General features: G+C 35.7%; 1 protein-coding gene and 1 long non-coding RNA gene across 5 annotated transcripts in view; both read right to left on the reverse strand.

Annotated features, from left to right (window-relative positions):
- LOC138140525 (uncharacterized) overlaps nt 1-22,748 on the reverse strand; it is a 180,903-nt gene that overhangs the window by 85,112 nt on the left and 73,043 nt on the right. The window contains exon 3 of one of the 4 annotated variants that reach the window (XR_011162563.1): nt 18,850-19,052. The exons of 2 other annotated variants lie outside the window; for them this stretch is intronic. This is a non-coding gene — a long non-coding RNA (uncharacterized lncRNA). Of the gene's footprint in view, nt 1-18,849; nt 19,053-20,126; nt 20,929-22,748 lie in introns of those variants that run through there. One more of the 4 variants, XR_011162562.1, reaches the window with a different exon arrangement.
- LOC138140575 (uncharacterized) lies at nt 4,981-6,695 on the reverse strand. The gene is made up of 2 exons (XM_069061641.1): nt 6,413-6,695; nt 4,981-5,805 (listed from the first exon to the last, which is right to left on the reverse strand). The coding sequence occupies exon 2, from the start codon at nt 5,635-5,637 to the stop codon at nt 4,981-4,983; it is 657 nt and encodes a 218-aa protein (XP_068917742.1). The 5' UTR covers nt 5,638-5,805; nt 6,413-6,695.

Below are 22,748 nucleotides of genomic sequence, written 5' to 3' on the forward strand. Positions count from 1 at the left end.
GTTAAAATTAATTCTGAAATTAATTTTTGAAATTATTTTGGTGTCTTTTTCAATAATATCCCTAGATCTTGACAAAAGATAATAAGAAAAAACCTGCCATTTTCTAGCACCTGTTAGTGAAATTATAATTTTCTAAGAATCACTGGTTTAATCTCCTAATCCCTCGGCAGCGAGGTCGTGGTCGAACTGAAGGGTCGGATTAACGCTATGTCATTAGCGTGGTCGAACTGACGGACGCCGATAGTTTATCTGGATGAGACGTGGTATGATACCCATGATGTGGTGAAGAAAGGCTTGAGTGATGGAAGTAGTAAGTGTTCTTTACAAGCTCCGGCTTCCAGGGGAAAAAGAGTAATTATTCTCCATGCCGGTGGGTCTAATCGATGGGCAACGAACGGTCTACTTGTGTCGGCAAAAAACATTAAACATTGTGCAGCAGATTATCACTGTGACATGGACTCTGCATTGTTTGAAACTTGGTTCAAAAATCAGCTACTTCCAAATATTCCCCCAAGATCTGTAATCGTGATGGACAATGCCAGTTACCACTCGAAACCAATTAATAAAAAGCCCACAAGTACGACAAGGAAACAGGATATTTTAGATTATATGCAAAGCAATAAGATTCCGGTTCCACAAGGCAAAAATACAAAACTAGCTTTGCTAAATATAATTAAAGAACTCAATATAAGTGCGGAATATCGAGTTGACAATTTGGCGAAAGCCAACAATCACGATGTTCTTCGATTACCGCCATATTACTGTGTCCTTAATCCCATCGAATTGGTATGGAGTACACTGAAGAAGGCTATAAGGAGAAACAACACATCCCCTACTTCAAGTGCGAATGTCGTTGATTTAATAAGGAGAGAAGTCAATAACATTATGCCGGAGTTGTGGAAGAATTGCATTAACCACGTCATCGGGGTCGAGAATTTTTATGTTACTGCAAATGTTCATCCAAGATGACGGTGACGATGATGACGAGAGTGACTTAATGGATAGCAAATAATGTTTTTTTTACAACCCTACGATTATTTTATTATAAAGAGCAGTGTAACGCACATTTTATATTAATAACATGTTTATTTCCTATGTAAAATCTATTATGTATGTATTATAATGTGTAATTAAAAGTGCAATTCCACCGATATTTTTTTAAATTTATTCAGTGATTTATTTCTCAAAAACATGCAGCAAAATCACTTTTCTGATGCTTTACGAAACAGCCGAGACGGCCCTGAAGGGTAAGTACCTGCCCGGACTACAATATCTTCACGGCTATTGCCAAAACCACAATCCCAGCCCCTAATAATTACAACTGCACTGCCATAAAACCAAATTATGAATGGGAAAACTATACTAGTAGGCACTTAATCATTTGTTTTCAGAGAATGTTATCTGTCATATTTGTTATTTGCCATTATATTGTCACAGTTTGTACGATTTATACGAAATAGACTGCATTCGCTTTAATTGAAAATCCACATTTCGTTGCCTATTTTTCAGTTTAGCATTGGTTAATCTCTGTAAAACCTATCGGCCTCAGGGTGTAGTGTTTGCAGTGCTTATTTAACAGGTCATAATGCCTTTAGACCCTGTTATTGTGGCAAGAATTGTAGCGTTGATACAAGATGGTCGAGGACAACGTGAAACTGCAAGAATTGTTGGTAAAAGCCTCTGTGCTGTACAAAATGTCTACCAGCGCTATGAGGAGACTGGCCTGATAACAAGAAGACCAGGATCCGGGCGAAAAAGAGTCACCACCCGAAGAGATGACCGTTTTTTGGTGTCCACAAGTTTGCGGAATAGAACAGCTTCTGCGGTTTTGCTGCGAAATCAACTCCAAGAAGTTAGAGATGTAAATGTTAGTGAGTGGACCGTTAGAAGAAGACTACGTGCTGCTGGATTGTCTTGTAGGAGGATGGCTACAGGTCCACCATTACAACGTCGACATCGAATAGCGAGATTGGCTTTTGCCCAAAATCACTTGGCATGGAATGATGAAGACTGGAGCAACGTACTGTTTTCAGATGAGTCGCGTTTTTGCCTCAATGGGTCAGACGGACGTCGACGAGTATGGAGAAGGCCCGGAGAAAGATATGCTCCAGTTTGTATTGACGAGAGACTTCCATTTGGCGGTGGGTCGGTTATGGTTTGGGCGGGAATCTCTTCAGAAGCACGCACAAACTTGGTCTTCATACAAAATGGCTCCCTGACAGCTCACAGGTACATTACGGAAGTTTTAGAAGATCACGTTATGCCTTTCATGATCACTATGGGTGAGCATGGCATTTTAATGCACGATAATGCTAGACCTCATGCAGCTCGTATTGTCAGAGGATATCTGGATGAAGTCGGAATTAGGCGATTTGATTGGCCAGCACTCAGTCTAGACATGAATCCTATCGAACATGTCTGGGATGAGTTGGGACGACGTGTCCGACGGCACACACCAGCACCAAGAATTGCCCAGGAGCTGAGAGAGTTGCTATTGCAAGAGTGGAATAACATCGACCAGAATGTTATCCTTAATTTAATTCAAAGTATGCCTCGTCGACTTCAAACAGTCATTAACGCAAGAGGAGGGAATACACGTTACTAATCATTACTTTTTAATCTTTTTTTCAATTCCAAGTAACAATCTGTTGAAATTCGTTAAATGTGAATTTGTTGTTTTTTCAGAATAAATCATAAAAACCAAAAAATATGCTTTCCGAATCAATATTGAATATTAAATTTACCCTACAAAATACAGTAGAATGATTTACAATTTGCAAATATAAGCGTAAAATAAGAAAATTTCAAAAATCGTTACAATTTCAATGTGACCTAAATTTTTTGCTCGCCAGTGTAAAAATAAAAGGTGGTCGTATCTCGATTTCCCAAAAATTGTTGCATCTTATATCCAAAATGAACATGAGATGGAATTAATGCTCAAACTCTGCATGTTCTTTTACACAAAAAATGAAAAATGACTTGAACAAAACGTTTCTATCGAAGTTAGCACATGTTTACTTCGATTCTATTATTTTCGTTTTCATTTAAAATTGTTCACTGCTTATTAATAAATACGATTCCATTTTGAATTTGATAAATCTAATCTCAAATTCGTAATCAGCGACCCCGAAAACTTTATAGTATCCACATACTTTCAGAGCAATAACTAATTTGTTTTTCAAAATACGTCCGCCATTTTGGGTTCGCCATCTTGAATTTGATAAATTTGATATCAGATTTTTAAACAGCGACCCCGAAAAACATATAGTACGTACTTTCAGGACAATAACTTAATTTTTTTTCAAAATATATCTGGCAGTTTGTGTCCGTTATTTTGAATTTGATAAATCTAATATCAAATTCATAATCAGTGCCCTCGAAAAGCTTACAGTATATACTTTCACGACAATAATTTTAATTTTTTTTAAATACATCCGCCATTTTGGGTCAGCCATTTTATTTCGTAATTCGTAATCAGAAACCCTGAAAATCTTACAGTACATATTTTCAGAGCGATGCACTCACTTTTCGAACCATCCTTCAAACATACAAGTGTCCATGTTCTTATGGTAATCTACATTACACTGTTCTATATTCTTTCCACACAAGTATAATGCGTTTTCAACAAAGCCATCACTGGATCCACAGTGTAAAATCACCAACCGAGTTCCTTTCCCTGGAGCCATAGCTTGATTCGGCAGTTGTTTGAGCCATCAGTCCACCCTTTTTTCGCCGTGTCGTGCGTGTCATACCATGTCTCATCTAGGTAATAGATTTGTCTATTTTCGGCTCTATATTTGGCAATATCATCTAAATATGATCGCCGTCATCTAACAATTCTTGCACATTCCATTATTGCCGAGCGTTTATTTATGGTCTGGAACTTAAAACCAATTTTTCGTAACCATCTTCCTAATGTGCGGTGACTGACGTTCATGTCTTTTTCCTTTAGTTCCCTATTGATAATCTCCACTGTAGGAATCTCATTTCTTTTATAAGCATCATAGACTGTACTTCTTAGCAGCTTTACAATAGATGGTTTTAGCCCAAGGATTGTACAAGAACATAGGATAGCTGGATGCCGGAATATTTTCGCCGAGCGTAGTGGGGGGCTGTGACGTCAGCCACGGACCAGAGACTGAATGCGTTGCGTATTAAGCCGGCTCCACACTATGCGAGCATATATGCGCACGTTCGCGAATCTGCGGCATTTGCAAAGGTTCGCGCATAGTGTGTATGGAATCACGCATCGCGAAGCTCGCCGAGGCTTGGCATGCGTGGACGTTCGGACAAAAGTCGGTAAATAAAGCACACATCAAAGCGAATGTGGCCTTGTGCGAACACGTTCGAACATGAAAATAATTCTGCATACACACTATGCGCACTGATATTGGATATTTGACTCCCTGATTTCATCAATGATGTCGTGGTCAAACGCTCTTATTTTGGAATTTGTGTCAATATATGAAGGGTATCCCATAATTTGGGATCCAAAACATGTGGGCCACAAAAACCGGAATGAAGTGGCCGATGCATGGGAAGAAATCCATAAAAAAATGAGCACCCCGGTGTCGGTCACCGATTTAAAAAAAAAAAAAAGGGATGCTCTCATGGCGACGTATCGCAGCATCAAGCATAAAATTCTGGCCTCAAAAAAGTCGGGAGCAGGAGCGGATGAGGTATACAGACCTTCGTGGTTTGCTTTTGCTCAGCTGGACGGATTTCTAAGAGGGGTAGGAAAAATTAAGCCTACACTACGAACAGAAGAGGTAACTTTTACTAAACATTTAACTACTAGCGTTGCACTTCTCAGGCAACACAAGAACTATTTTTAGTAAGTAATTTTATTTTGATTCAATTTGTTGTCCAAAAACTATAAATTAGATTCACTATAGATTAGATTCACAAAACCAACAACCTTTATTGAAATTTGTTTATTTGTTAATTATTATAGGTACATATATGTATAGAAGAACTATTTTAACAATATTTGTCTTGCCATTCAATTTTCCCAGATGTGTTAAAATATTCTGCAAATTTATCGCGGATTGTTTTTGCTTCCATTGAAGGTTTTCTAGCAATTCTGGTAAGTGGTAGAAAAGATGACATTTCTGTTTGGTCTTCTCGCCAGGAGCCAGGAATTGCTCGACCCTCTATTTCAACATCAAGTGTACCTTGGGGGGTGTAACGAGTTGATGACGTTTTACTTCTTCGCAAAAAGTTGTGTAAAAGAATACAGGTCATTGTAATAGTAGACACTTTGTTGGGCTGTAGTAACATTGGTTTCCTAAACACGCGAAAAACTGAAGCTAGAATACCAAATGCATTTTCCACAATGCGACGAGCTCGCGACAGCCTATAATTAAAAATACGTTGTGTACTTCCTTTGGAGTGAACTCCTGGATAGGACTTCATGATATTTCGGCGAAGCGGAAAAGCGTCATCTGCAACGAATAGGAAAGGTAGAAGTGTCCGCTCGTGATCTATTATTAAAGGTGCGTCCAGTGGAATTTCGAGATGTTCTCGTTCCAGTTTGTCATACAAAACCGTGTGTTTGAACACTCCACCATCGCTAATTCTGCCTTGGCATCCAACTTCGGCATATATAAAACAGTAATTAGCATCAACAGCCGCCATGAGAACAACGCTAAACGAAGTTTTATAATTATAATACTCCGAACCACTATTGAATGGTGATTGAATTACTATATGTTTCCCATCTAGAGCACCCAGACAATGAGGAAAGTTCCACAATTCTTCGAATCCCTTTGCTATTGTCAACCATTCTTGCGAAGTTTTTGGAAGCTGGAACAATAAATAATAATAAATTGTAGTGATCACAAAAGTAACTTTGTATATTCCACTTTTAGGGTGACTTTAGTGGGGACACTTTCACCGATTCTGAAGCAGAACCTCATGGGGAAGCATGTGAACATGTTACAATGGGCGAAGGCTCAGAGGAAGGTGATGATATACAACAAACGAAAATATGTGATGAGGGGCAAGGTATGATTAGTCTATTAAATGTCATGAACAAGGTACTTATTAATGCATATTTCTATAAGCAGATATTGAAGAACATATGGCAGCTGGCGAACAACCTAAACAGACCTTTAAATCGCCTCAGACACAACCACATAAAAGAAAGCGTGCAACAGTTGTAGATCGTACCCAGGATCCTGCCGAGATACACAAATGCATGAAGCAAGCTTCCTCGGCTCTAGGCAAAGCTATGGGACGGCTTTCCGCTCCTGAAAATGTACCAGACGATTGCGCTCTCTACGGGCAATTACTCGCAAGCAAGCTTCGTGCGGTAGAACCAAGAACACGGGCAATTATTATGAATAAAATAGATAATTTGCTTTTCAATTTAATTCATATTGGAGGCGTCCCCAGCCTGAATTCTACTTACAATCTACAAAGTCATTCACAGCCGTGCACTTAGCCTGCATCCTCATATCCAGCAGCATCTGACCATCATCAGTTTCATAACTCTTCTACTGACATAGGAGCTGGTCCTACTACCCGATCGCCTTATCCCCCACAATCTCCACAATCACCAGCATCAACAGACTCAACACATTCCATTCATTCTCCCGGATCATCATCTACACAATCAATTCAACATTTTCTTCAAACTTATGATAATGAATAATAACCACAAACATATTTACATATTAACATATTAACATATTTTTTTACTTTTTTGTACCTTCGTTGATGAATAAAAAACACAAACTCTGTTATTTATTGTAGTATTACTAATATGTTACTTATTTACCTTTATTTCGTCCTTTAACACAGAGATGACAGCGTTGCAGACTTCCGGCACAATATTTGATATCACCTGAGGAGAGATTTTGAAAAGATATCCAAGGCTTTGAAAACTATCCCCCGTTGCTAAAAATCTCAAAGTAACGGCGAATCGTTCCTCAGCAGAAATAGCTTTTCTTAAAACAGTATCCTTTTTTGTAATCTGCAGTTTAATTTTATTTAATAAGTAATCGAAATCTTCTGTCGACATTCGGGAGAAGTTTTCAAATTTTCCCGAAGGTTCCTTACGGAGATCGCCTAAAAGATCAGAACCATTATACCTAAAAAGAAAACATATACCTTTTAAGACATGGATTAATAGCCTGGATGTAAGAAATAAATCTTAACATGCATTTTGTAATACCCACCTCAATCTACTTTTGTTAACAGAAATCATCCACCATCTTCTTTTTCTTCTTCTCTTCATCCTTTCCTTTTTTTTCCACTGCAATAATAATAGCCCACAAGACAATGTTAAAAGAGCGGCGCTTGCCGCAATAATCGCATTATCATCCTCCATATCCACGTGATGATCCACCAACAAACCCCTTAATTATAGTCTGTCTAAATAATAATTATTATAAACTCAGAACGGGGCAGTATGTGGGATGCACTGAACACTTTTATCTTCTATCTCTATACTACGTAGATACATGCGGTGTTTTCTAGCACGCACGGCACACCACATGAGTGCGTTTTAATCACACATGGTGTGTATGGACCATTCGGTGTATGTTCGCATCAAGGTCAACTCTGACAAATATCAACACATGCCGCAGATTCGCGAACATGCGCATATGTATCCGCATAGTGTGGAGCCGGCTTTACAATGATATATCCCGTCGAGTGTCGAGTTAAATTTTGTACTTTTCTGTAAAGTAATTCAATTATAATTTAATGTACCTATTATGCGATCGAAACAATATCTAGTTCTAACAGATACATATATTAAAATAAATCTAAAACTCTTGTCTCAAACCAAAATTAACGTACAATGAATGGTAATGATTAATGAAATATCCTGTGATTCAAAAAAACCTTCATCAAAGTATGCCATGAAAGACAAAGATAGATATGAGAGGCATGTCGTAGCTTGCGTCAATTCTGACAGATTTAATTTCAGATTTACGATTGTGAATCTTATAGGTTATTAATTTATTATTTGAACGCTATGGCTTTCACCGAACACCAAAAACGCTGCATGTTGGAAATTTATTTCAGAAACGGCGTAAAAATTGATGGGCAGTGGATTTATTCCACACGTAATGCATTTAAACATTTCCAGGAAACTTTTCCAGAAGTGATCGTGCATTTTGATACATTTAGCAGAAAAGTTCATCATCTTGTGCACTTATACAGGGAAACTGGAAGTGTAGGACGTAAAGAAGGTAGTGGGAGACCAAAGGTGAGAAATGAAGAAAACATTGAAACGGTACGACAAGTAATTGAGGAGCAGCCAAATACTTCAATACGCCAACAAGTCGATCTGTCCTATACCAGTTGTCAGGGTATTCTGAAACAAGATCTTCATTTACATCCTTATCGTCTACAACTAGTCCATGAACTACTTCCAAATGATCGACCTCGAAGACAGCAATTCTGTCAATGGTTTATGGAGAACTTTCATAACAACGGTGCGATACTGGAAAAAACATTCTTTAGCGACGAATCGTGGTTTCACTTATCTGGATACGTTAACTCACAAAATATGAGAATGTGGAGTGGCGAGAATCCTCATTATTATATTGAAGTACCGTTACATTCACAGAAAATTGGAGTTTGGGCTGCAATAAGTAGAAGAAGACTAATTGGGCCTATATTTTTTGAAGGTAAATATTCAATTATGTATGCAACTTTCAAAAACTTAAATGTTCAAATTGCAGGGATACTCAATGCCGAGAGATATCGTCTGGAAATTTTAACTCCTTTTATTGAGACATTGTTAGATGATGATGATGATGAATTAACAACACAAGGCTATTTCCAGCAAGACGGGGCTCGCATTCACACGACCTGGGCAAATTTTAATTTTTTAATGGAATTTTATGACAACCGCCTTATTAGCTTAAATATGCCACATGAGTGGCCTCCCAGGTCTTGTGATCTGACCCCGTGTGACTTCTTTTTGTGGCCATACATTAAAAATTCAATTTTCAGTGCACCTGTGGTTGATATGGATGATCTTCGGCAAAGGATAACTAACAAATTCAAAGAAATCAATAATTCGCCGTGGATATTGCAAAATGTTATTGACTCCATTGAAAGAAGAGTTAGGTTATGCATGGATGAAGGTGGTGGTCACATAACGCATCTTCTTTAAGTTTCATTTATTAATGTTGTTAATAATTAATTTTAAATCAATCAAGTACATTTGTTTCATTAAAAAAGTCCTTTTAAACCGAACTCTGTTTCTTTTTCCAGTTATTATCCGATTGATAGTTCAAATTTCAAACGGCTGAGTAGTTCAAAATTCAACAACATGTTCGTAGTTCTAGGGTCCCTAAACTGTTTCAACCATCCAACTTTATGTTCAGACATAGGTAGTTTTTTTCATGGCACACTTTGATGAAAGTTTTTTTGAATCACACGTTATGTATGTACATTTGATCCGCCAATGTCTTGCTACAATACACGTTTTTATTATCTTATTTATATATTATTAGACGGTGTGATCAATTAAAAAATAAATCGAGTCGGCGTGTTACCTATGGCAACCCATGCTATAGCATAGGCTCCGAAGCAAACTCGATTTATTTTTTAAATGATCGCTCGGTGCAATTATTAGTACATGAAAAAATTTTTTTTAATATACATAGTTACCTGAATCTTAATCTCTGTTTTTATCATACCTGAATCATAGTCCCTGTTTTTGACACTAAAATGCGTGTAAAAAAGGGCCCTTAAAACACTAAAGCTTTAAGGTCGCTTAGGTAACAACAAATTCACCTACATTTTGAACAATGATAAATACACACTTTTATGCACCATTTATAATAAATATACGTAGCAACGAAACGACAACAATTGATTATTTCTATATCAACGATTAATGACACAGATTAATACGGAAAAGATATTTCAATTATTTATTTTTTTTTGTTATAATTTTCAGATTGCGGTGCAGGTATAATAAAAAATAGCGTGCGATTCACGTGTATAAGGGTCTTTAAAGAACTTGCTCTTAAACTCGTCGAACAAAAAAACCTCGCCTTCAACTCGTTCGTGTGTAAATTGGGGTCTTTATGGCATGAGTGGTCAGTTTAAAACGCTGTAAATTTATTCAAGTTAAATTTAAGTTAAAGATAATTATACAGCTTGAGAGCTGAAGGTAAAAATTCTTCAGAATTCTTGAAATTGCTTTTACGAGATATGTAGATCGAATTTGATGATATGCAGTATACCAGTACTTATGTAGGTAGGTACTTATAAACTCAACCAGGAATGTTTGGAGAACTTTTTCTTCCAACTTAGATGTCGAGGTCCGAATGAACATCCATGTCCCTTAGAAGCAATGAAAATGACGAGAATGATTATTTTAGGGAAGAATCCTTGTATTTTAGAAGAACCTATCTTAAGTTTTTGTTGATAATACCTGCATTGTTTTTTAAAGGTGAACACACAAGAATCGTTTCACTCGCGTTTTAAACTGGCCTATTCATGCACACGAACTCGTTGAATAACATACTATTATAATTAGAGTAAAAGTTAACAACTGTTTTCCGCATTTTTTTAACTAGTTTCCGTTTAGTATCTGAATTTGGTGTAACAGTAGAAAGCTTACGTTTATTCGATTTTTTAGCATTATCAAGGGTTCTTTTTGTCTTTAAATAATTAATACGGATAACAGTCCTTAATTTACAAAATAATTTTATTACATCGAAAGATAAGTTTTCTCGTTTTTTAATTTTGAGAGCTAACTTTTTGACAACTAATGGCTTTTTTCGCAGTTTGTTTTCGCCATGGAATATCTCAAAATATTTGTTCCATCGTTTAATGGTCGTCAAAAAATCTGTTGATGGTTTAATAAGACCCCCAAAGGAAAGCTGTTGTACCCATGACGGTAAACTGTAGGCATTATCAGATTTAATTCTGTAAGTAAAATCGCCTAGTTGGGGATGAGTGTTTTTAAATTTCTTGGCTATAAAACCAGCAATGTATTCAAAAGCATCATCTGTTGTTTCGGGTGATTTTGCATCAGATGTTTCTGAAACTCCAGATGATGAAAATGAGCTTCCACTGCTACTTTGAGTTGCATTGCTCTCTTCCGGTAACTCAACTGAAACTTTAGCTTCTTCCAAGACCCTAGCAACTACATACTCTTCAGGAGTCGTTTCTTGGGTGTTCACCTTTAAAAAATAATATATGTATGTGACGAATAAACAAAAACTTACTTGTGCTTCTAAAATACCAGGATTCTTCCCTAGAATAATCATTCTCATCCTTTTCATTGCTTCTAAGGGAGATGGATATTCATTCAAAGTTCTCCAAACAGTCCTGGTTGAGTTTATAAGTACATAAGTATTGTATATCATCAAATTCGGTCTTCATATCTCGTAAAAGCAATTTCAAGGATTCTATGGACATTATCATTCCCTTCTGAAATATTTGTAAAAAAAATTTACCTTCAGCCCTCATGCTGTATATCATATCTTTAACTTTATTTAAGTGTTGTTCTTGTTCGTGTAAATAAATTCCAAAAGGGGCTTTCATACGATTAGGATCAGGCGATGTTTTCACATGACTATTAAAAATATCAAACCAAGAATTAATGTCGTCTATGAACATCCCTAAATCCTCTGCGAGTTTTTCATCAGGGCCTGGTTTGTACCGTAATAAAGCCTGAGCAGTGTTACGAGATAGTAATTCTGCCGCTAGTCTTACGTTTTGTCGTTTACTTTTTTCAACTGTAATGTGTTTTTCCGAAATTTTATAACAAGAATTTACTTCTGTATTGGTTAACTGTATTAAACTTTCTAAAGGTTCTTTACGTATTTTTTTGTTTCCATCACTTTTTAGGATAAATTCTTTGTCTAAAATCCAATTACGGAGAAGTTTTAGTAAATGTGGGGCATCTGCGAAAACATAAATATTTTTTTTTAACTTGAGGATGTTCGAAATGGGTTTTATTGATATCACAGATAAATCTTTCCATAAACCAACATTACTGCTTCCGCAGTCACTGACAATTGCAACACAGTTGTACGATAATTTGTGCAATTGACTGATTATATCCATTAACACCTCCCTTGTCATTTTTTGGTCAAAATCTAGATAAATAGGTTGTTTCCAAGAAGAAAATAGGCTTCTAACCATACAGACTTGCATTAAATTGTAGGGACCTAGAACCTGATCTTCACCAACGTCGTATTCAAAAGTCGATAAAACTTTGACTTCATCAAAAGAAAGGACTACAGTTTTCTCTTTTGCAGACATATTTTCTCCTGCTACCTTTAGAAAAGTTAATACATCTTTCAAAACCCCAGGCTTTATGCTGATTTTTGATGCCCAGCTTCTTGAAGTAGATAACGCTGGCAAGGGAAAATTAAGTTTGGTCCGCAAAAATATATAACATTTCTTGCTAAGGTAACGAACAGTGAAAGCAACTGCAATTTCCTCAGTAGTCCAATTGACGCGTTTCTTTTTGTTTAGAAGAATAGCAATTTGATTTTCTGTTAAAAGTTTTTTTAATAAAGTTAGCGTCTCCTGACTTTGTGGAGGTTTGTCTTCTTTATTCTTCTTTTTATAATACAGAAGTTGCTTCCTTTGCAAACTCAACTTCCGTTTCGTATTTTCCATCTCTTTACATAATTTTGTGTGACTTGCGCGAAGCTTCGAATATTGTTCTGATATATTTTCTGCTGAGACAGTTAGAGGTTTATCCGAGTTATTACTATTAAATTCGTCTGCTGAAGATGCTGCCAACGGCTCGTCTAAAGTAAGCAATGCCGTTGAAGAAGATGCTATCGACTCTTCGGCGATTAACCTATTTATTTCTTCTTTCCTTTCATTTTCCTTTTTTTTTTTTAAATATCTTTCCTCCCGTACTGTACCATTCTTTTCATCTTTCGATATTTGTGAAAGATTTAAACTAGGCACAGCAGTTTTTTAAGCTGTTTTCGTACAGGCAACCCTAGCAATAATTTGTTAGAATAAATACGAGTAAGTATATACTGAGAACGATACCTATTTAATTATGAATAAAATTATTTCTTACCTAATAATTCATTTCTCATATCACGTTCATAATCGTTTGCAGTAAAGTGGACTGAGCAGATTTGGCTAGTATCGGGATTCCACTTATCTGCCCGTTTACAGCGTCTTATACATTCTTTACGGACCGTATCTGATACAAAATTACTCTTTCCCTTTGGGAAGTTATGATAGACGATTTCACTGTTGGTGATTTTTGTACGTATTCGACTGTTATTACAGCCAAATACTGCACAACGACGTCCTGGCATTTTTGTCAGAAAGTGATTAAATTCAAATTTAAAAATCTCAACCGTTTACGGTGCATAAGCGGATGAAAGAGCGAACTGGTCGCGTGTCCGTCGCTGACGTCACGCGAGAGTGGGGACGCGGCTCGACGCGGACAACATTGCAAGTATAGGGATTCGGCTATCCTATGTTCTTATACAATCCTTGGTTTTAGCCTGCAGTTTCCAAAATCTGTACGTCTTTTTCTCGTTTTTACACCTTCTCTAATCAATAGGCTCATTGATGAATAAGGAACTCCAGTCAAAAATGCTGCCCGTGCAATCACGCTTCCTTTATCTTTATCACTGGGATCATTCAAAAGGTTCTGGTATACATTTAAACAAATCTGTTTAGCTTGGGCGTTTAGGTGAAATCGTTTTCCTTTTTTTAAGATGTTTTCATCACTTGGCTCACTATCGTTATCACTGAATGCCACGTCATCGTCAGTATCGCGACTGTCGTCACTTGAAAATAAATATCTATTACCTCAAACATCGTCTTCTCGGCTTGTACTTGGTTCTTCAAAATTGTTCTCCCATGGACGGAACATTATGCACGCGCTAATGAATTTTTAACAAATTATTATATAAATAACTACAATTAAAATTCACACACTAAACACTTCATAAAACAATAACACTGCCAAACAGACGACCTGAAAGAAACTAACGAATTTAATACATTTTGAATACGCTCCTGCATGTACATCGCGCGTGTCTTCTCAACAAACCAGTTTTTTTATGGGCCGACTGCAATAGCGAACAAAAAAAGGTCTGCTATTAGAGTGTAGGCGACCACTATACATGGGGACCTCAGGAAGAGCAACCAAGACCTACATATAATTACAAGTTGTGGCCATGTTTTCAACAAAAGGCGCGGGTGGCGCTGCAAGTGGACTCCCATCCTCGAGCCGGTCCCTCTACCATCGGCCGATTTCCCTCTCCGCGTCAACCTCCCCTATATAAACTCACGCTCGACTCGAATCAGCGAGATTTTCATCGACTCCTTCAGCTTCCAGGCCTCTGGGACTTTAGGATACGACAGAGTAGACGTTTAGGCATCTAGGCTCTTCCTATTATTAAGAATCGAATGTATGCTAAGTTTGTGTAAATAAACGTTTAAAACTAAACGAATTATTCCTCGACGCCGGCGCCGCTACAAAGTTATTTTACTCCTGATGAATCACTCTGCACTCATCAAGTGCATTATCGAGTGTTTCGGGATCGAAAAAGTTGTCTACGTTCATAATAACCCTGAAATTAATGAATAAGTCTGCTGTTTATTTTTGAGGAAAGTGTTATTCTGGCTTGGGGGTTAGCTGTGAGATTGTTATAGGGTGTAGAATTGGTTTACGAGACATAGGATTTTACATGTAGAAATAAAGAGTTTCAATTATTGGCTCTCCTAACAATTTCATGGCAAAATAGTTAAAATGAAAGTTAGAGAGAATTAAAATAACTGTCAAATTTCAATTTTAGTTTTTTATTCTAACATCTTGTGGTACTGAAAGGAAGGCAAGAAAAGAGTTAACACAAAAATACTAAAAAGTACTACTAGGCATGAAATTTTCTTTCTTTCTTTAAGAAACTTCCAAGCAACATTTGCTTCAGGTTTCCCAGACCGACCAATTTCAGCCATAGAAACAATTCGAAGAATTGGAACATTTAATGGAAGATACCTTTTCATTCGTCCTGTAGTCCTGTACGAGTTCATTTGAAGGGCAGATCAAAAGAAAATTGAAACCACCCGACAAATAATTTTAGAAGTCAAATTTCATTGCTAATACTCCTTTTTAGTATTTTTGTCTTAACTCTTTTCTTGCCTTCCTTTCAGTACCACAAGATGTTAGAATAAAACTAAAATTGAAATTTGACAGTTATTTTAATTCTCTCTAACTTTCATTTTAACTATTTTGCTAACTAACAATGCGGAATCTGGAAAAGTGCCCCGAATGCTTGCAGCGTTACTTACATTACTTCTTAAAAAAAAAATGGTTGTATGTCAGCTTATAGTCTCTTAGACGCCATTTCATTTGATATATCATTTATTGAAATTAGACAAGAAATAAAGTTGTTAGAGCATTTTGGAATTATTAAAGATCACATTTCATTTGGCACATCAATTAAAAATGAAAATGTTTAGTTTGAACTGGACCTGGCAAACGTGTGTTTTACATTTACTGTTCGGGCAAGTGCGTCAAAATATGAAACCACAGCGAAGAGTTTTAACATTATTTTAAAAAACTGAAATAATAAATTTCATATAATACTTCTCTGGAGTGAACGCAATATTTTTAACAATGATGATATATTAACTTTACGTAAATATCGAAATATCGCAGTGATGAAAATTTAGAGGGAAAAAAATGTCAAACAAAACTAACATCTTATTTGAATGTCTTGTAAAAGTCATATTTTGTTAGAAATATAAATTATAAATAAAAAAATAAAATACGACTGTCATCTTCACTTTTTGCAATGAAGCTTAAATTCCTGAAGAAACGATTTGCCCTAAATGTCTGAAGGCAAACCCTAAAAGCTTATTTATTCATTCGATGAAGATGCACAAAAGTTCTCTACTTGCTACTAACAACTCACAGTCAACTTCAAATGGTTTGGTCTCCTATTATGGAAGATATCATCGTCCGCGATACAAATATAGTTCGGACTCAGACAGTGATGATGGACCATCATCAGTTACGTCCCCCAAGATACGTTCTAGTTCAGAAGTGGATCTCGAATTACAAAATTCAAAAATTGACAGTAGTCAAATACAATGTCAAATTTGTCCCGATATCAAATATTTCAAGAACAATAATGGTTTAAAGATACACAATTCAAGATGTCATAAAAATATTGATTCTTCTATACCGAACTCTGCTATTTAAAATCTAATGTTTGCATTTTGAGATGAATTCCACGTGGTGCTAGAATTTCAGTGCCTAACAAACTTACTAAAGCAATAAGATTGTGTGTCACTTGATAACTTTTCTGCTTTTACAGTACTACACATCCCATCGAAAAATGTAAAAGGAAACGGATCTACAACAGTGAAGAAAAATGCAGAATCTAATAAGGACTTGAAATTATTCTAACACGGATTTTTCTAAATTATCTAAATTTAAAATTGTTAAAAATAAAGTAGATGATGGCGATATTAGGGGTGCTGTACGTATACTTTCGTCTGATGATACTTTTGCAAAAGAAACTTCCAACACTTCTAATATATGTACTAAAATCTAAACATCCTAGTCCTAGAATAAATCAGTTTCCTACTCAACTTGAAGAAAATGAACAGCATCTTATTGTCTCTGAGGACCAGGTATCTAAAGCTATATTATCTTTTCCAAATGGTTCCGCTGCAGGAATGGACAGACTCAGACCTCAACAACTCAAAGACTTGCTTTGTAAAAGTACAGGTGACTCTGGACAACGTTTATTACATGCTATCACCAATCGTTGCAATCTAATGCTTACAGGTAAAGTAAACTCCGAAATTAGACCCTACAGTTATGGCGCTTCACTTTGTGCTCTTTCAAAAAAAGATGGAGGTATCCGTCCAATTGCCATTGGTTCTAGTTTTACACGCTTAGTTTCTAAGTTACACAGTCAACAACTCATCATGTAAAAGATACTCTTTCTACGTTTTTCCAGCCTATACAATTAGGTTTCGGCTCGTGTTTACCTGAGTTTTGAACGGTCGAAAAAGTGGATTTTCGATCACGTTTTTTGAGAAAACGGTACGAGATGACCGTTTTCTTTCTTTTGTATTTAAAGAATAACATTTTTATTAGTGAACTATGAAGAGAAAAATATAATTTTGTTTTGAAGAATTTGTTAAAAAAACACAAATAGAATGCTCTGCTTAGAAGCTGTGTAGGCGAAATGAAAAGAGATATCGAAAATATCTCAAGTCATTCACTAGATATTGATGTGAGTGTGACGCAGACGAAAAATGGTGTTTCCTACTTGAATATTAGTTGAAAAAAACGAAAAGTCATTTCTCAACGTTAAGGGTCCTCATCTCGAAATCGTAGCCCTATACTAAACCAATGTAAACGCAAATTACTCCTAAAAACTTCAAATTTGAAGTTGAAAAGTTGCTCGATTCCTTTTGACTTAATCAAATGAGGAGAAATATTGATTTTTCGATTAAGGCAATAAACTGGTCGTTACGATTAAACAATTGCAATTTCAAAATTACTCGTAGCGGTCTCATTTTTAACCACAGTGCGTCTGAGCGTAAACAAAGATTCGTTAAAATGACGCCAAAATCTGACTTAAAACTTGGGAACAGTTCTGTTCAGAGATAAAAAGTTGACTTTAGTTAAAATCGTAGCTGATCCTTTTTACATTTTATACCGCATATTTATAATTTTACTCATTCTAATAGCTTTCGCTGTGTACGTATTTTTAGATATGTTAAATAATATCAAGGAGGCGTTTTGAACTGTACTGACAGATGATAATATGTCAAATATAAAACAGTTTATCAGTTTTACGTTAATATTTTGCAACAATGAGTGCGAAAGCGAAATTTAAATGTACCCATGAAGAAAATAGAAGAAAAGTTTTTGCAACTTGTGGAAGAAAAATTATATTCGGAAAATCCAGTGTGTCGAAATTTCTTATTACTGAGAATATTAACAACTTGATCAAATTACATATAAGCGCCAAATTTAATAAATCTGACTGCAAGTTTCCTGTGAGTATCTGCAACACATAGTTTTGAAGGAAATGCATGTTGAAAACTTCTCAAAGAATCGGATGCAATTTTTTTAGAAGCTGATGTGCGTGGAAATGTGTCTCCACTCCAAATAGTGCCATTATTTCGGCCTTTAAAGCAATGAACAAGGTTGTCGAAACGTGTTTTTCGAATTTGTATGTAGTTCCTGATGTTTTGGAGAATCAGCTAAACCATTTAAAAAAAATGTATATTGCTATAGGCTTATCAGAAACTATTAAAATCCACAGTATTACCTGTCACCTGAAAGACTGCATTATTTTTCTGAAAAACAGGGGTTTGGGAATGTGGTCTGAACAAACAGGAGAATCCATTCACCGAGAGTTTTTAAAGTATTGGAATAGATATAAAATTAATGTAATTGACGACTCTGATTATGGAACAAGGTTGAAAAGAGCTGTTATGGACTTTTCAACAGACCATTTATAAATTAACATGTACCACAGCAATTAAAAAATAGTTTTGAACAAGTATTGTGTTTTATTTTTTTGCAGCCTCCGTAAAACTAAAAAAGGATCAGCTACCATTTTAACTAAAGTCAAGTTTTTATCTCTGAACAGAACTGTTTCAAAGTTTTAAGTCAGATTTTGGCATCATTTTAACGAATCTTTGTTTCTTCTCAAACTCGCTGTGTAACTTGTTTGAGTTCTAAACTAGCTCATTGTAATCATGAATGTATAATCTAATGCGGAGAAATCTTCGTTTTTCTTGAAATCGGTTAAATTCTGACTTACGAGGGAAAATAAAAAACGAAACTCATTGTTCGAAAGTGTGATGATGACAACCAACAATATCAGCCTTCCATTACAACACCCATTAGTTGAGCTGGGACTAGGACCAAGGGGCCGGCCGACTTCTCTCTGCACCGAGCTAATTTCCATTTTACTACCTGATGCTATTACTTTTAGCCAAATACTTCTCTGTTCTTTGTTATGTATCCTTTTTCACACCACCACAGAGGTAGAATAAAAATCGCGTTTTTTTTAACGTTGTTTGCCCGATAGGTATAATCCACAATGCTGTAAAAAAATGTAGAATTTTAAATTTAAATATTTAATTCTTTTTCTATAATCTGGCCTTTAATTTAATTAATGCTGAATACGCGTAATTTAGTAATAGTTGCATGTTATTAATCATTGCTATTATAGATCTTTTTTAATATGCATCTAACAGGCCTATTTTTGGCACGCCTGGAATCAATTATTATTTCAGGTAACAAAGCGCCCAGATAAATTTTTTCTAATTGTTGTACCATATATTTGCTCCAAAAGTCATCATCTTTTTAGAGTATCCCATACTTCAAATCTTTTTGTGTAGACGACAAAATAACACTGTTTCCGCTTTGTAATATGTAACTGGCCTTCCACTTGATACATACAGGTGACTGACGATAAACCTTTTTTGCTTTTTTTCTCGGAAATTTTGTTATCAAATGGTATACTTTTTTATGCCATTACAATCACAAAAAGAAACTCTAACAGAATCATTAACAAAAATTATAGGTTACTATTTAGAAAATAAAAGTTGACCATTGGCAATAAATGGGTACTTGGTATAGAAATTATATGCTCACTCAGGTTTGTAGTATTTTTAGAGCCATTTCGTTTCCAGTATAACTTTTTTTATTTGGGTCATCAATAGCAAAGTTATAGCGTGGGCCGTTTTTTGACGATAGCCTGTATTATAGTACATTATGATTGATGCAAATTTATAAGGAAGCCTTTAAACTACCCGCGACGAGTTTAAGAGCACGACGCATAGCGGAGTGCTTTTAACGTCGCAAGTGCTTTAGAGGCCCTTATACAGGTGTATCATACGCTACTTTTTATTAAACCTGCAATACAATCTCAAAATTATAACAAAAAAAGTGGATGAAATACCTTTAAAGGGCCGATTTTTTACGCATTTTAGTGTCACATATGATTCAGATAGGTATAATAAAAAAGATATTAAAATACTACATATTTTAGACAATTAGGAAACACGTAGTCTCAAGAAAATGTACCTCAGAATAGCTCAGAACTTTTAGCATTTTTTAAGTCGACATTCTCTAAAGATGACGTTCCACATATCTCTGCAAACTGTACTCCACAGGACAACGTAATGTTCTTTTGTCTAGATGAAGAAGCTATTTTGGGCGCACTTAGAAAATGTAAACCTCTCAGTGGCCCAGATCTCATTCCAGCTTTCTCGTGTCTGACTGCGCTGAATCTTTTTGTAAACCCTTATGCTTTTTATTTAATCTGTCTTTCCAATTTGGTATTTTTCCTGATGCTTGGAAAATCTCTAAAGTTGTACGATATTCAAAAAGGGGGATATCCATGACATTGAAAATTTCAGACCTAATAAATAACTTTTCTAAAGTATTTGAGTGTGCCCTTTTCCGTTCACTGTACTTTCAAGTAAAGCAGCTTTTATCTGTACACCAGCACGGGTTTATGCAAAAAAAAGTCTACTAACTTAATATTGGTTAGGCAGTTTATTGCTGACTGTGTTGATAATAATAGATCTCAAGTCGATGTTGTTTATCTAGATTTTAGTAAGGCTTTCAATAAGATCCGTCATGCTGTGTTGTTAAGTAAATTGGATAGCTTTGGTTTTTCCTCACACCTAATCTCGTTTTTCAGATCTTATTTGAGTAACAGAAGACAATACGTTTACATAAATGGATCAAAATCAGAGTCTTGTAGGGCTTTATCAGGCGTACCGCGGGGATCGGTTCTGGGTCCACTGCTGTTTAATATTTTTGTAAACGACGTTGTCTCTCGCTTGAATGTACCACACTTGTTGTTTTCGGATGACATCAAAATGTTTTGTCGTATCTCGTCCATTGATGATTGCCACCGTTTACAGAACAACATTCTGCTCATAATGAACTGGTGTGAAGTGAACAACCTGAAAGTGAATGTCGCTAAATGCAATTTTATGAGTTTCTCCAAACGGAAAAAACCAATAATATACAATAATAATATTACAAGATTGATGGTTCTGTGCTTACGAGACGCGTAGTGGTTAAAGAACTAGGTGTGACATTTGATTCTGAATTATCTTTTGTTCCTCATATACGTAGTGTGGTGTCATCGTGCTTTAAAACTAACGGGTTTGTAGTTCGAAACTCCAAATTTTTCCTTGAATCATCTACCCTAATTACACTGTTTTCCGCATTAGTAAGATCTAAGATCGAGTACGCATCTGTCATCTGGTTTCCAAGCTACAACAGCCACATTTTAACGGTGGCATCAATATTGCGTAAAGTTTTCGAGACACAGGAATAGTACTTTTTATTATTATTGTTATAATGATTCCTAACGGACTCAACAGGCAGAGCCAATTAATAAAGTCATATGCAAATGTAAAATTTGAAACAAAAAGTATGCCAAAAACGACACAATGAGAAGAAATAAACAGAAGAGAAAGAAAGAAGAAAAAAGTGATTGAAACGGAGACAAATAAATCTAACATTCAGAAACCCCAATCGCATCATAGCCCTTCCTGATATAAGACGCTCAACACTTGAACTAATTGATTTAGATCCAAAAGAGTGCAACGCCGAAGGATTGTATAAACAGTTCAAAACTTGTTTGGTGGAAAGGCACAACATTCCAATACACAATGTAATTGGTGTTGCACCTGACGGCGCGAGTGTAATGATCGGAAAACACAATTCCTTTTTCGCCAATTTAAAAAAAGAAGTACCGGACATTCTGCTTCTTCGATGCATACGCCATTCGGCGGCGTTAATTGCTAATAAAGCATGTGAAGAATTGCCAAAATCGCAAGAAGAACTACAACAAGAAATACAACATTTTCTGAAGGTGGAAAAAACAAAAATATTAAATTTTGCAGCAACCAGATGGTTAACTCGGCATGCATGTACTGTTCGAATTTGAAACCATTGGGGGGATTTAACAAAATATTTTCAGTTGTCTTTGAAGATAAATTGAAAACTGCAGAAAATATATCGTTCATGCAACTGCAATATGTCACAAGCCACAAAGCAGAAATTTTTCAGGAGACGATTAAAACTTGTTAATTTTAGTTTAATTCATTGTTAATTTGTTACAACATATTGGTTACAAGCAGATATAATATAGAAATATTTGTTTCTAGGTTACGACATATTGCAGGCGGCTGAACAATCATGTTCTCTGTCCAATGATACAATAAAGTATATTTTCACTTTTTTGAGGGTTACGACAAATTACGGTTGCATGAACGATATTATCCAAACTTCAAAATATATACACACACCCGCAAATTTAAAGGAACAGATCGTATATTTAGTTAATTTCTTAATTTTATTATACAGTGTGATTGGAAAAGAATGAGGACAAGTTGAATTTGGCTCCTAGTGAACAATTTGTCATGTTGGTAAGAAGTATTGACAGCAAAAATAAAGTCTGATATGTCATGGGCGTTTCTAGTGGGGAATTGGAAATTGGCGACAAGCCTATGGATAAATCTTGACAGCGATGTTCTTCTGAAGCAAAACTACAACACACAAAACATGAAACGCACTATAATTTATTGCGCCAAATTCAACTTGTCCTCATCCTTTTTCAATCACACTGTATTATAGCCTATATCTAGGTGGTTATGAATTCTCCACCATAAAATTGAAGTTTTTATGTCAAAACTTCAATCTTCTGTGTTACGTCTGCCATTTTAACACGTATTATCTGAAGATAAAATTTAAATCATTGTTAAATAATCAG

The sequence above is a fragment of the Tenebrio molitor genome, chromosome Y, assembly GCF_963966145.1.
Source record: "Tenebrio molitor chromosome Y, icTenMoli1.1, whole genome shotgun sequence".
Classification (NCBI taxonomy): domain Eukaryota; kingdom Metazoa; phylum Arthropoda; class Insecta; order Coleoptera; family Tenebrionidae; genus Tenebrio; species Tenebrio molitor.

Bases quoted from the DNA above. Each gene is read 5' to 3' on its own strand.
- LOC138140575 (XM_069061641.1), bottom strand. From the start codon at position 5,637: ATGGCGGCTGTTGATGCTAATTACTGTTTTATATATGCCGAAGTTGGA.